The sequence below is a fragment of the Mobula birostris genome, chromosome 1 (genome assembly GCF_030028105.1).
Source record: "Mobula birostris isolate sMobBir1 chromosome 1, sMobBir1.hap1, whole genome shotgun sequence".
NCBI classification, from domain to species: domain Eukaryota; kingdom Metazoa; phylum Chordata; class Chondrichthyes; order Myliobatiformes; family Myliobatidae; genus Mobula; species Mobula birostris.
The window spans coordinates 39,737,200-39,750,333 of record NC_092370.1 but is presented as its reverse complement, the minus strand read 5'-3'; the positions used below and the strand labels follow the sequence as shown (position 1 = coordinate 39,750,333).

At 42.3% G+C, this 13,134-nt stretch overlaps 1 protein-coding gene across 2 annotated transcripts in view; it reads right to left on the bottom strand.

Annotated features, from left to right (window-relative positions):
• Nucleotides 1-13,134, bottom strand: part of pde7a (phosphodiesterase 7A) — a 170,319-nt gene that overhangs the window by 36,949 nt on the left and 120,236 nt on the right. For both annotated transcript variants that reach the window (XM_072254435.1, XM_072254440.1), the window contains one exon: nucleotides 5,983-6,083. In XM_072254435.1, the coding sequence (XP_072110536.1) occupies nucleotides 5,983-6,083 (101 nt within the window). The remainder of the gene's footprint in view (nucleotides 1-5,982; nucleotides 6,084-13,134) is intronic.

The window sequence follows — 13,134 nt, the reverse complement described above, 5'->3', positions numbered from 1 at the left end:
GCTCTTCTTTTCTGCTTGACTAGATTTACAACAGCCTTTGTACACCACGGTTCCTGTACCTTACCATCCTTTCCCTGTCTCATTGGAATGCACCTATGCAGAACTCCATGCAAGTATCCCGTGCACATTTGCCACATTTCTTACACGTTTCCCTGAGAACATCTGTTCCCAATTTATGCTTCCAAGTTCCTGCCTGATAGCCTCAATATTTCCCCTCAATCCAATTAAACGCTTTCCGAACTTGTCTGTTCCTAGCCCCCTCCAGTGCTATGGTAAAGGAGAGAGAATTCTGATCACCATCTCCAAAATGCTCTCCCGCTGAGAGATCTGACACCTGACCAGGTTCATTTCCCAGTACCAGATCAAGTACAGCCTTTCCTCCTGTAGGCTTATCTACATAATGTGTCAACAAACCTCCCTGAACACAGTTAACAAACTCCACCCCATCTAAACCCCTTCCTCTAGGGAGATGCCAATCGATATTTGGGATATTAAAATCTTCCACCAGAACCCTGTTATTATTAGACCTTTCCAGAATCTGTCTCCTTATCTGCTCCTCGATGTCCCTGTTACTATTGGGTGGTCTAGAAAAAACACCCAGTAGAGTTATTGACCCCTTCCTGTTTCTAACTTCCACCCACAGAGACTCCACAGACAAGCCCTCCATGACTTCCTCCTTTTCTACGGCTGTGATACTATCTCTGATCAACGGTGCCATGCAAGCACCTCTTTTGCCTCCCTGTCCTTTCTGAAACATCTAAAACCCGGCACTTGAAGTAACCACTCCTGCTCCTGAGCCATCCAAGTCTCTGTAATGGCCACAACATCATAGCTCCAAGTACTGATCCACACTTCAAGCTCATCTGCTTTGTTCGTAATTCTCCTTGCATTAAAATAGACACATCTCAAACCATCGGTCTGAGCGCATCCCTTCTCTATCACCTGTGTATCCTCCCTCCCCCGCTGTCTCCAAGCTTTCTCTATTTGTGAGCCATCCGCCTCTTGCTCCGTCTCTTCATTTCAGTTCCCACCCCCCAGCAATTCTAGTTTAAACTCCCCCTAATAACCTTTGCAAAACTCCCTGCCAGGATGTTGGTCCCTTGAGATTCAAATGCAACCCGTCCTTTTTGTACAGGTCATGCCCGTCCCAAAAGAGGTCCCAATGATCCAGAAATCTGAATCCCCGCCGCCTGCTCCAATCTCTCAGCCATGCATTCATCCTCCACCTCATTCTATTCCTATACTCACTGCCACGTGGCACAGGCAGTAATCCCGAGATTACTACTTTTGAGGTCCTGCTTCTCAACTTCTTTCCTAACTCCCTGTTGTCTGCTTTCAGGACCACCTGCCTTTTCCTACCTATGTTCCTAAAATTCTAAAGGGATTGGACAGGCTAGATGTAGGAAGATTGTTCCCGATGTTGGGGAAGTCCAGAACGAGGGGTCACAGTTTGAGGATAAAGGGGAAGCCTTTTAGGACCGAGATTAGGAAAAACTTCTTCACACAGAGAGTGGTGGATCTGTGGAATTCTCTGCCACAGGAAACAGTTGAGGCCAGTTCATTGGCTATATTTAAGAGGGAGTTAGATATGGCCCTTGTGGCTAAAGGGATCAGGGGGTATGGAGGGAAGGCTGGTGCAGGGTTCTGGGTTGGATGATCAGCCATACTGAATGGCAGTGCAGGCTCGAAGGGCCGAATGGCCTACTCCTGCACCTATTTTCTATGTTTCTATGTTTCCATGTTGTTGGTACCAATATGTACCACGACCTCTGGCTGTTCTCCTTCCCATTTCAGGATATTGTGGACACGATCAGAAACATCCTGGACCCTGGCACCTGGGAGGCAAATGACCATCCGTGTTTCTTTCCTGCATCCACAGAATCGCCTGTCTGACCCCCTAACTATAGAGTCCTCTATCACTGCTGCCATCCTCTTCCTTTCCCTACCCTTCTGAACCACAGGCCAGACTCTGTACCAGAGGCGCGGCCACTGTTGCTTCCCTCAGGTCGGCCATCCACCACCCCCCCCCCCCAAAAGTACTCAAACAGGAGTACTTATTGTTATGGGGGACAGCCACTGGGGTATGCTCAAGTATCTGACCCTTGCCCTTCCCTCTGACTGTTACCTACTTATCTGTTTCCCGACGCTCCGGTGTGACTACCTGTCTATAGTTCCTATCTATTACCTCCTTGCTCTCCCTGACCAGACAAAGGCCATCGAGCTGCATCTCCAGTTCCCTAACGCAATCCCCAAGGAGATGCAGCTCAACACACCCGGCGCAGATGTGGCCGCCCTGGAGACTGGGTGTCTCCAGGACTTGCCACATCTGACACCGAGCATAGAACATCAGCCTCACACATACTTCTACACAGGCAACCTACCTCGCCTTGACCCGTTACCGCTGAAGCCCCGTTGAACCAAAGCACTCCCACTCTGTCTCCCTCTACTCTGACACTCACTCATATTATATGGTCTTATACATCAGGATGCTCTTTATCGACTACTGCTCAGCATTCAAGACCATCATCCCCTCAAAACTAATCAATAAGCTCCAAGACCTTGGCCTCAATATCTTTTTGTGGAAGTGGATCCTCGATTTCATCACTTGCAGTCCCAGTCAGTTTGGATTGGCAACAACATCTCCTCCAAGATCTTGATCAGCACAGGTGCAACACAAGGCTATGTGCTTAGTTCCCTGTTCCATTCACTTTACACTTATGACTGTGTGGTTACACACAGCTCCAACGCCATATTCAAATTTGCTGACAACAACATTGTTGTAGGCCGAATCAAAGGTGACGATGAATCAGCATACAAGAGGGAGGTTGAAAATCTGGCTGAATGGTGCCATAACAACAACCTCTGTAAGCAAGACCAAGGAGCTTATTATTAACTTCAGGAGAAGGCAACAAGAGGTTCACGAGCGAGTGCGCAGAGGATCAGAGGTGGAGAGGGTCAGTAACTTTATATTCCTCAATGTTATCATTCTGGAGGACGTGTCCTGGCCCAGCACATGACTGCAATAACAACGAAAGCACAGCAGGCCTCTACTTCCTTTGAGAGTTTAGAAAAATTTGGCATGACATCTTAAACGATATCAAACATCTATAGCTGTGTTGTGGAGAGTATATTGACTGGTTACATTATGGCCTGGTATGGAAATACCAATGACCTTGAACAGAAAATACTACAAAAAAATAGTGGATATGGCCCAGTGCATCACATGTAAAGCCCTCCCCACCATTGAGCGCATCTACACAGAGCATTGCCGCAGGAAAGCAGCATCTAATGTCAAGGACTCCCAACATCAGAGCTCTCTTCTCACTGCTGTCATCCGGTTGAAGGTAGAGGAGGCTCAGGACTCACACCACCATGTTCAGGAACAATTATTACCCCTCAACCATCAGACTCTTGAATCAAAGGGGATACCTTCACTCGCCCATCATTGAAACCTTCCCACAATTTATGGACTCATTTTCAAGGACCCTGCATCTCATGTTCTCAATATTTATTGCTTATTTGGTAAGGGGGTTTCGTCTTTTATGTTACTGCGGAGGCCAATTAAAATGGCTTCTTTGTTATGTTATAATCGGGAATGCTTCTTTGTTATGTTAAACGCTGAGAAAGCTTTGCGCTAGCAGCTTGTTGTGGGTTAGGGGGTGATAAGAGGATGTTATGAACCAATTGGGATAGTTGCTATGATTTTGGTGTATCTGGAAGTTTTTGTATGCCCGGGGTTTTGGGGCAGAAGGCGGGGGGGGGGGGGAGAGAGGGAGGGGGGGAGAGAGGGAGGGAGAGAGGGAGGGAGAGAGGGAGGGAGAGAGAGAGGGAGAGAGAGAGGGAGAGAGAGAGGGAGAGAGAGAGGGAGGGAGAGAGAGAGAGAGGGAGAGAGAGAGAGAGGGAGAGAGAGAGAGAGGGAGAGAGAGAGAGAGGGAGAGAGAGAGAGGGAGAGAGAGAGAGGGAGAGAGAGAGAGGGAGAGAGAGAGGGAGAGAGAGAGGGAGAGAGAGAGGGAGAGAGAGAGAGAGAGAGAGAGAGAGAGAAAGAGAGAGAGAGAGAGAAAGAGAAAGAAAGAAAGAAAGAAAGAAAGAAAATGGGCCAGCTGCTGTGAGTCCGCAAACGGAGTCGGACCCTGAGCGGGGCGTTCGGTGAGGAGGGGAGACGGAGACGGAGACGGACTCGTGTGGAGTATCTGGTCGGCCACCGTTGTTGGTCCCAGGCGGCTGGTCGAGGCGGTCCGTGGGGTCGCAGGGTGAAGAAGAAGGGTCCTGAGTTCCAACTGTTTTTGTGCACGAAGAGATTGAACTTTGATAAGTGTGGCGCCTTTTATTTTCCTTTTATATTTTATTTTATTAATTATATAGTTCCAGTAATATCTATAAACTGTAAATCATTTAATCGTATCTGGTGTATGTCTGTTATTTGGGCGGGGTGGGGTACATTACACAGCATCCACACAAACTATTACCCAGTCTGGCGGGGCCGAGGGCTATTTCCCTAGACGACAGCGAGCCAAGCGACCCTGAGGGTGGCCGGGGGGCTACATTTGCTTATTATTACTATTATTATTTTTCTTCTTCTATTTGCACAGAGTGTCTTTTGCACGCTGGTTGAAAGCCCAAGTTGGTTGTGTATTTCATTGATTCTCTTATGGTTATTATTCTATGATGGATTTATTGAGAATGCCTGCAAGAATCCCAGTGTTATATATGGTGACATAAATGTACTTTGATAATAAATTTACTTTAAATTTTGAAGGTAGTCCATTATCTGCATTAGGTGCTTGTGTTAATTTTCTTCACTTACAGCCAATCAAAAGAATGCAGCAACATACATACTGGATGAATTCCTCTGTCAATAGCTATTAAGAACTAACATTGTTTATAGTATTGTAGCAGTATTAGTAGTGATTTGATGTGTTCTGTATTTTGTTTAAATACATACTGTGTCACTCAGTTAAGTAGTAGTTTGCCTTTTCTCCCCCCCCCCCCCCCATACCTTTTTAATTATTTCCATGAAACTTCATCTAATTGGGGCACACGCTTAACTGGGCCAAAATGTATTGGTCCCAATATGTCTCAATTAACTGGAATCCACTGTATATAAAAATGTAATTGCATACTAGATAATTGCAAATTGCTATTTGAAGCTAATATTGGTCAGAATGTTAATTACATGGCCTCCTTCCACCACTGTTACTTTAATGTTCAAAATCTGAAATAACCGAGTATCAGAACCTTTGCCTGAGTATTGCTGTGGATGCCATGCGAATTAAAAAAGCTTCCTCCCAATTCCTGATCCAGTCCAGCCTCTCCTGAAAGTATCATGCAAGGAGAGTCCTTTTATTGTAGATACAAGTATGAAGGAGAGAGAAGATTTATACAATAGCTGGGTCGGAACTACCTGCTTTAAATGAGCGAGAAAAATTATTATATGTAGACATAGGAACTATTTGGAGTAAATATTTTTAATGTTAGTTATTTTCTTATACAAATATAAGATTGAGATTTCATTTTGGGCATGCATTTTATTGTAGTTTCTAGAAAGAACTCTGATATTTAAAACCTTGTATGAACATAGAGGTCATGTTTTCCCATCTTTATATCTGTTTTTGATTATTCTCAAGACAATATAAACTTAGCCTATCAGTTTCACTGTGAAGAGGGGATAAATATAAAATCGGTAACACGAAGATACTATATTCAAAATCTGAAATAAAATAGAAAACGGTAGAAATAATCAATAAATCAATCAGTACATTTGGAAAGAAACATAGTTATATGTTTAATGTTAATGCTTTTCATCTTATTGATTTGAGAAAACAATCACAGCATTCTTTCTTTATACAAAATAATGATGGCAGCAGATCACTATATTTTAGGAAAATTAGTTGAATTCAAATAGGTTCTATATACTGCTGATGGCTGCATTTAACAGCCAAGGGACAAAACTTGAAAGTATCAGTCACTTGACACTTATTTTACCTTTGATTCCTTTAGGTAACAGTGCATGGCCTGAGTCACGTCAGCAGCATGTACTGCGTTGTGATAAGGATTGTTACGGTGGTAGTCCTCCTGAACCATAACTGCACAGAAAGAGGAAAAAAAAGTTATTTGATCACAAACATGAGAAATATTTGGAAATATTAATGAAATTCAAGAGACAATTTCTTAAAATGCTTTGAATTTCTTCAAATTCAAATCTGAAAACTAATGAATTTTCATCATTCTCAAGTTGATTAAAATCTTATTTCCAAGATAACACCAAAATCTTATATTAGTATATAAATCTGCTGCTGTAGGTGGAAATGCACAAAAGGGTGAGTATATACAGTACAGTGGATTCCTGTTAATTGGACAAGTTAATCAATTTGGGACAACTCTTAAAGAAAAAAAAACTAATTGAGAAAATATCCAGGATGGCCTTTATTTATTTGGGACACCATGCCACTTAAATGAACCAGGAGTCTGTTTCTGAACAGCTTCTATCTAGCGTCAATCACATGCACTTGTGCGGCCATTAGACACTACACTGTACTTATGATACATTGTCAATTTGTATTTGTGTTCAAAATGCAGTGATGTTTGTCACTGATAGTTAACAAGAAATAAGTAGCAAGACAATTTGGAACTGGTTTACTCACCACAGTTCAAGCTTTGAGACTGAGTGTACACTGAATGAAATCCTCTGTTGATAACTATTAGGGACTAACTCAGAGGTATTGGTAGTTCTCCAATTTGTTCTGTATTTCATTTAAATACATAAATTGTTATTCAGTTAAATCATAATTTGTCTTTTTTTTTACATCTTTTTAATAAATTTGATTGAATTGAGGCAGCTGCTTAATCAGGCCAAAATATACTGGTCCTGATGTGTCCCAATTAACCAGATTCCACTGAAATTGTCTAATGACCGGTCACAACAAAATTCAGCAGCATCCAAGGCTCAAAGTATCAATCACTGCTGAGATGTCTTTCACATCTTTATTACTATATCAATGTCAAATGCAAAGTGAAAACAGGTGCTGGACCCATGTACAGGGATGAGGTGGGGGATGTCGAAGTCACAGTCAGGATAAAAAGTTCAATCAGAAGCTTGGCCAAGAGTAGGACAAAAGAACCTGAGCCAGATATGAGAAAGGATTATGAAGTCAGGAGACAAGGTTTAAGAATAAGTATCACATGACATAATTTGCCCCAATAATATTGTTTACTTGGATTTTCAGAAGCCCTTGACAAGATGCTGCACACAAGGCTGCTAAACAAAACTAGAATCCATGGTAATACAGAAAATATACTAGTATGGACAGAAGATTGGCTGACTGGCGGAAGGCAAAGAGTGGGATTAAAGGGGGCCTTAGTGAAATCTGAGAGACTACTAGACAGGTATATGGAGGAATTTAAGGTGGGGGGTTATATGGGAGGCAGGGTTTAAGGGTCGGCACAACATTGTGGGCCGAAGGGCCTGTACTGTGCTGTACTACTCTATGTTCTATGTTCTCTGATTGGCTGCTGGTGACTAGCTTCTTTTCACACTATATGTCAATAATTTGGACAATGAAATTGTGACAAGTTTGTAGACAATACAAGATAGGTGAAGGTGCAGGTAGTGTTGAGGAAGAAGGGAGTCTGCAGAAAGACTTGGATTGGTAGAATGAATAAAGAAGTGGTAGATGGAATACAATGTAAAGAGCATGACCAAGCACTTTGGCAGAATAAGTGCGTAGAATATTTTCCAAATGGGGAGAATATTCAAAAATCAGAGGGCAAAGGGGCTTGGGAGTTCTTTTGCAAGACTTCCTGAAGGTTAATTTGCAGTTTGAGTCTGTGCTGAGGAAGGCAAATGCAATGTCAGCATTCATTTCAAGAGGACTACAATATAACAGCAAGAATGCAATGCTGAGGCATTTTAAGGCACTGGTCAGACTACACTGCAACATCTCTTCCAGGGATGCCTACCCTGAAGAAGCTTAAATCCCCCCCTTCAATGGGAGTTCAGTGAAACCCTCTCTCACTACTCTCACTTTGATCTCTACTGCCCTAGACTCTTCGACCATATGCTCACTGCAAACCCGCTACCACCGACTTCACCCTTCCCTCGCCCCAGTTTCACCTTGCAGTTCTTCCTCCTCCCCCCAACTTTCTTACTCTGACTCATCTTTTTTCCATCCTGATGAAAGGTCTCGAAACGCCGACAATAATCTTTTCCATAGATGCTGCCTGGGCCTGCTGAGTTCCTCCAACATTTTGTGTGTGTTCCTTGGGTTTCCAGCATCTGCAAATTTTCTCTTGATCGTGATCTTTGTCTAAGAAAGGACGTGCTGGCATTGGAGATAGCCCAGAGAAGGTTCACAAGAATGATCCCAGCAATTGCAGGATTAATATATGAAGAATGTTCGATGGCTCTGAACCTCTACTCACTGAAGTTTAGAAGAATGAGGGGTACCATATTGAAATCTATCAAATATTGAAAGGCACAGGCAGAGTGAATATGAAGAGGATCTTTCCTATAGTTTGGGAGTCTGGGATCAGAGGGAGTCTGGGATCAGAGGGCGCAGCCACAGAATAAAAGGATGTCCCTTTAGAACAGAAAACAGGAGGAATTTCTTTAGCCAAGGGGTGGTGAATCTGTGGAATTCATTGCCACAGACGTCTGAGGATGCCAAGTCATTAGGTACAATACATTTAAAGTGGAGGTTGATAGGTTCTTAATTAGGGTCCCAAAGGTTATGGCAAGAAGGCAGGAGAATGGGGTTGAAAGGGATAATACATCAGCCATGATAAAATGCAGAGCAGGCTCAATGGGCTGAATGGCCTATTTCTGCTCCCATGTCTTATGGTCTTATGTTATTCTATGCTAATTTGATACTGACATCACATAATCAGCACAAACACAATCCATTATTGGAAGTGCTGATCAAATTTCCCAGGGCGAACAATTTGAAATCATCACAGTTGCGTTCCACCTCAGAAATTCATCTCCTACACAGTGCCTTCTGATCTTCACATCTCTACCATCTATAATTCATCAAGAACACATCACTTGGAGGTTTCATTTGAGGTATTTTAAGTGCTCCTTACCTACTAGTGTCCAAATTATAAATACAATGACTTCAATATTTTTGATTTCTAAGTCTCTTCTAAGGTTCACTCCATCCTGCAGCCTTCTCTTACTCTAAATCCCAATTTACAACTCTAGGTTTGAACTTAGTTTACCTGGCTCTTTATATTCCAGTAAAACTGTAATCTAATTCCTCAGTCTTTTCAGTGAACAAAAATATTCAGATTCCGTTCCTCTGACTCAAATCATACAACAGTCAGAGGTGATTCAAAGCGCTAGACAGACATGGTACCAGGATTGAAACAGTGCAGAACATTCAATAACTAGAGGCAAAGAAAATCATTGGCAAATTCAAAAAGGACTTCATGTGCAATATTTGGATTACTAAAATATCACAATACAGTGGGAGTAAAATAAGAACAAGCATATCAATGTATGCCTAAACTCAAGATGAAAGGTTTTAAGTTCTTGTATACTGGAACAAACTCCAGGCACATAGGTCCTGTTCAGGATCGATGCAAAGCATTTTAACAGATCTAGGACCAATGACCTAAGAGTTTTTCTCTGGTGCAGTCCACTTGGGCTTGTACTAAGTAGTTTAAATAAATACCAGATTGAATAGAGAAAAGTGACAAAATTGAAAAGGAAAATAATATGGGTAAAGAGAGGGCTTAAGAGGGGAATGTAATAATGTAAAAAAAAGAATCTAAATGTCTTCCAGTGGCATGCAGACAGTAAGATAGGGATGGGATGGATCTGGAATAAGGAAGTGCTCAAAGGATAACAGATGATGTACCTGGAAAACTAAATAACCAGTCTTTACCAAAGAAGAATTTACTGCCACAAAATTTCAGAAGTAGATCAAGCAGAAAAATTATGAGGGGAAGGTAACAACATATTAAAATTTGTTTTATTTTGCATTAAGTCGATTTTTTTATATGAACTCTGCAGAATAGTAATTACTAGTGATCCAAATGGTACTAATACCATGTTTTTTTTTCAGATATCAAGAAATTACAAGTATGAGTGCCTAGGTAAAATATCCAAATGTTCAGATGGGACACAACTTGGAAATGTGATAAAGGGTAAATGTTAGAAATAGTGAGCAAGAGGACATAGAATGGGCAGGCATATGGCAGAAGATATTTAATATACAGAAGCGTAACTACAATTCATTTTGGATGACAAAGTAGGGAAGAGAGAAAAAAACAGAAATGGGAGAGTTCCAAAGGGTTTATCAGCAAAAAAAAAGAGTAAAATACTTATGAACATGTATCCCTAAAGCTGAACAGCAAAGAACATTTAAAAAACCATTGGGATCTCAGGACTTGTAAACAGAGCCACGGAGTGCAAAAGAATGGAGGATATGTTAAACATGTATACAGCACTGACTGGTCAGATCACAACTAGGCTAATGCATCCAATTCTTGTCAACTAATTTTAAGAGATAGAACAGAGGTATTAGGGAAGATAAGCAGGAGGGAGGTAGGAGCTACAGGGAGTTTGTCACCCCGAGGCTGCAGGAGTGGGTGACTGTCAGGGAAGGGAAGAGCCCAGACAGTCGAGAGCACCCCTGTGGCCATCCCCATCAGTAATCATCACCTTGTTTTGGATGCTGTAGAGAGGTGTGACCTGACAAAGGACGACCACGACGATCGGGTCTCTGGCACTGAGCCTGGGTCCATGGTGCAGAAGGAAAGAGGAAGATGAGGAATGCAGTAGTCATAGGGGATTCCATAATGAGGGGAACAAATGGGAGGTTCTGTCAGCCTGATAGAGATACCCACATGGTGTGTTGCCTCCCAGGTGCCAGGGTACGGGATGTTTCGGATCGGATACAGAGTATTCTGAAGGGAGAGGGTGAACAGCCAGAAGTCTTGGTACACTTTGGTACCAATGACATAGGTAGAAAAAGGGAGGAGGTCCTGAAAGAGAATTCAGGGAGTTAGGTAGGAAGCTGAAAAGCAAGACCTCCAGGTACTGCCTGTGCCACACGCTAACGAGCGCAAGAATAACATAATCAGGCATATTAATGTGTGGCTGAGAGACTGGTGTAGGGGGCAGGGTTTCAGAGTCCTGGATCACTGGGGCTCTTCTGGGGGAGGCACGACCTACACAAAAAAGATGGGTTACACCTGAACCCAAAGGGGTCTAATATCCTAGCAGGCAGGTTTAATAGAGCTGTTAGGGAGGGTTTAAACTAATTTGGCAAGGGGATGGGAACCAGAGTGATAAGTCTGAGGAAGGGGAAAATAGAAATAAATCAAAGATAGCGGGCAACAGAGATGATAGAAAGGACAGGCAGGAGATGAGGCATAATCACAGCCAGTGGGATGAGTTACAGGGCAATAGAGGCGTGGTGCAGTTAAAACAAAAAGCAACAAATACTAGACTGATAGTGTTATATTTGAATGCATGCAGCATAAGAAATAAAATGGACCATCTTGAAATTCAGCTACAGATTGGCAAGTATGACGTTGTGGCCATCTCTGAAACTTGGCTAAAGGATGGCTACCATTGGGAGCTGGACATCTAAGGATATACGGTGTATCAGAAAGATAGGTTAGTAGGCACAGGGGGTGGTGTGGCCCTGTGTATAAGACATAATATTAAATCATTAGAAAGGATGACATAGGATCAGAAGGTGTAGAGTCCCCATGGGTTGGGTCAAGAAACGGTAAGGGTGAAAGGACCCTAATGGCAGTTGTATACATGCCTCCAAACAGCAGCCGGGATGTGGATTACAAATTACAGCAGGGTATAGGAAAGGTGTGTCAGAAGGGCAATGTCATGATAATCGTTTGGGATTTTAACATGAAAATGGATTGGGAAAACCAGGTCAGTACTGGATCTCCAGAAAGAAAATTTGTAGTATATCTAAGGGATGGCTTTTTAGAAAAGCTCGTTGAGCCTACTAGGGGATTGGCTGTGCTGGATTTGGTGTTGTGCAATGATCCAGCGGTGATAAGCGAGCTTAAGGTTAAGGAACCCTTAGGGAACAGTGATCGCAACATGATCCAGTTCGCTTTGAAATTTGAGAAGGAGAAACTAAATTCTAAGGTGTCGATATTTCAGTGGAATAAAGGAAATTACAATGGCATGAGAGGGGAACTGGCCAAGGTTGACTGGAAAGGGACACTAGCAGGAAGGACAGCAGAGCAGCAACGGCTGGAATTTCTGCGAAAAATGAGGGAAATGCAAGACAGATATATTCCAAATAAGAAGAAATTTTCGAATGGAAGAGGACACTACCATGACTGACAAGTGAAATCAGAACCAAAATAAAAGCAAAAGAGAGGGCATAAAAGGAAGTCAAAGCTAGTGGGAAAATAGAGGATTGGGAAGCTTTTAAAAACTTGCAGAAGAAAACTAAGACGGCCGTTAGGAAGAAAAGGATGAATTCTACTGGACAACAAAGATTTTGCTTCCTGAATACCTTTAGGTGTACCTTATGAATTTTGGGCTACTGATCAGGAAAATCACCATGAAATTTCCCTAACATGCACCATTTTTTAATAAACCTACGTTTATTATTTCAATTCATAATTCAAGTCAATTAAAATGTTGCCTACAGTGTAAGCTGGAAAGTTTCCTATCTTGTCCAGGCATGCTTGGGCACGCTTAGGCAGCGCAGCTGCTGCATGGCAGGACAGGTTTTAGTAATAATTATTGGGTTCAGGACTGTAAGGGTGGAATTTGCTGTCACCAGGCACAAAAATTTCTATAAAGGATTTTGATATTTGAGACAGATGCTTCCCAGAATAACTGATGCCAAGATTAAGGAAAGCATTTTTGTTGGTCCACAAATCAAACAGGTCATCAATGACAGGCAACTTGAAGAATTTCTAGCAGGTCCAGAGAAAATCACATGGAAGGCATTCAAGGAAGTTGTTCAAATTTTTCTCGGCATCTACACAGCACCAAACTACATGCAGCTGGTTGAAAGCATGCTTCAAGCATATAAAACCATGAAATGCAACATGTCACTAAAAATTCATTTTCTGCATTCCCACTTAGACTTCTTCCCTGCAAATCTTGGTGCTGTTAGTGATGAGCATGGTGAAAAGTTTTAACAG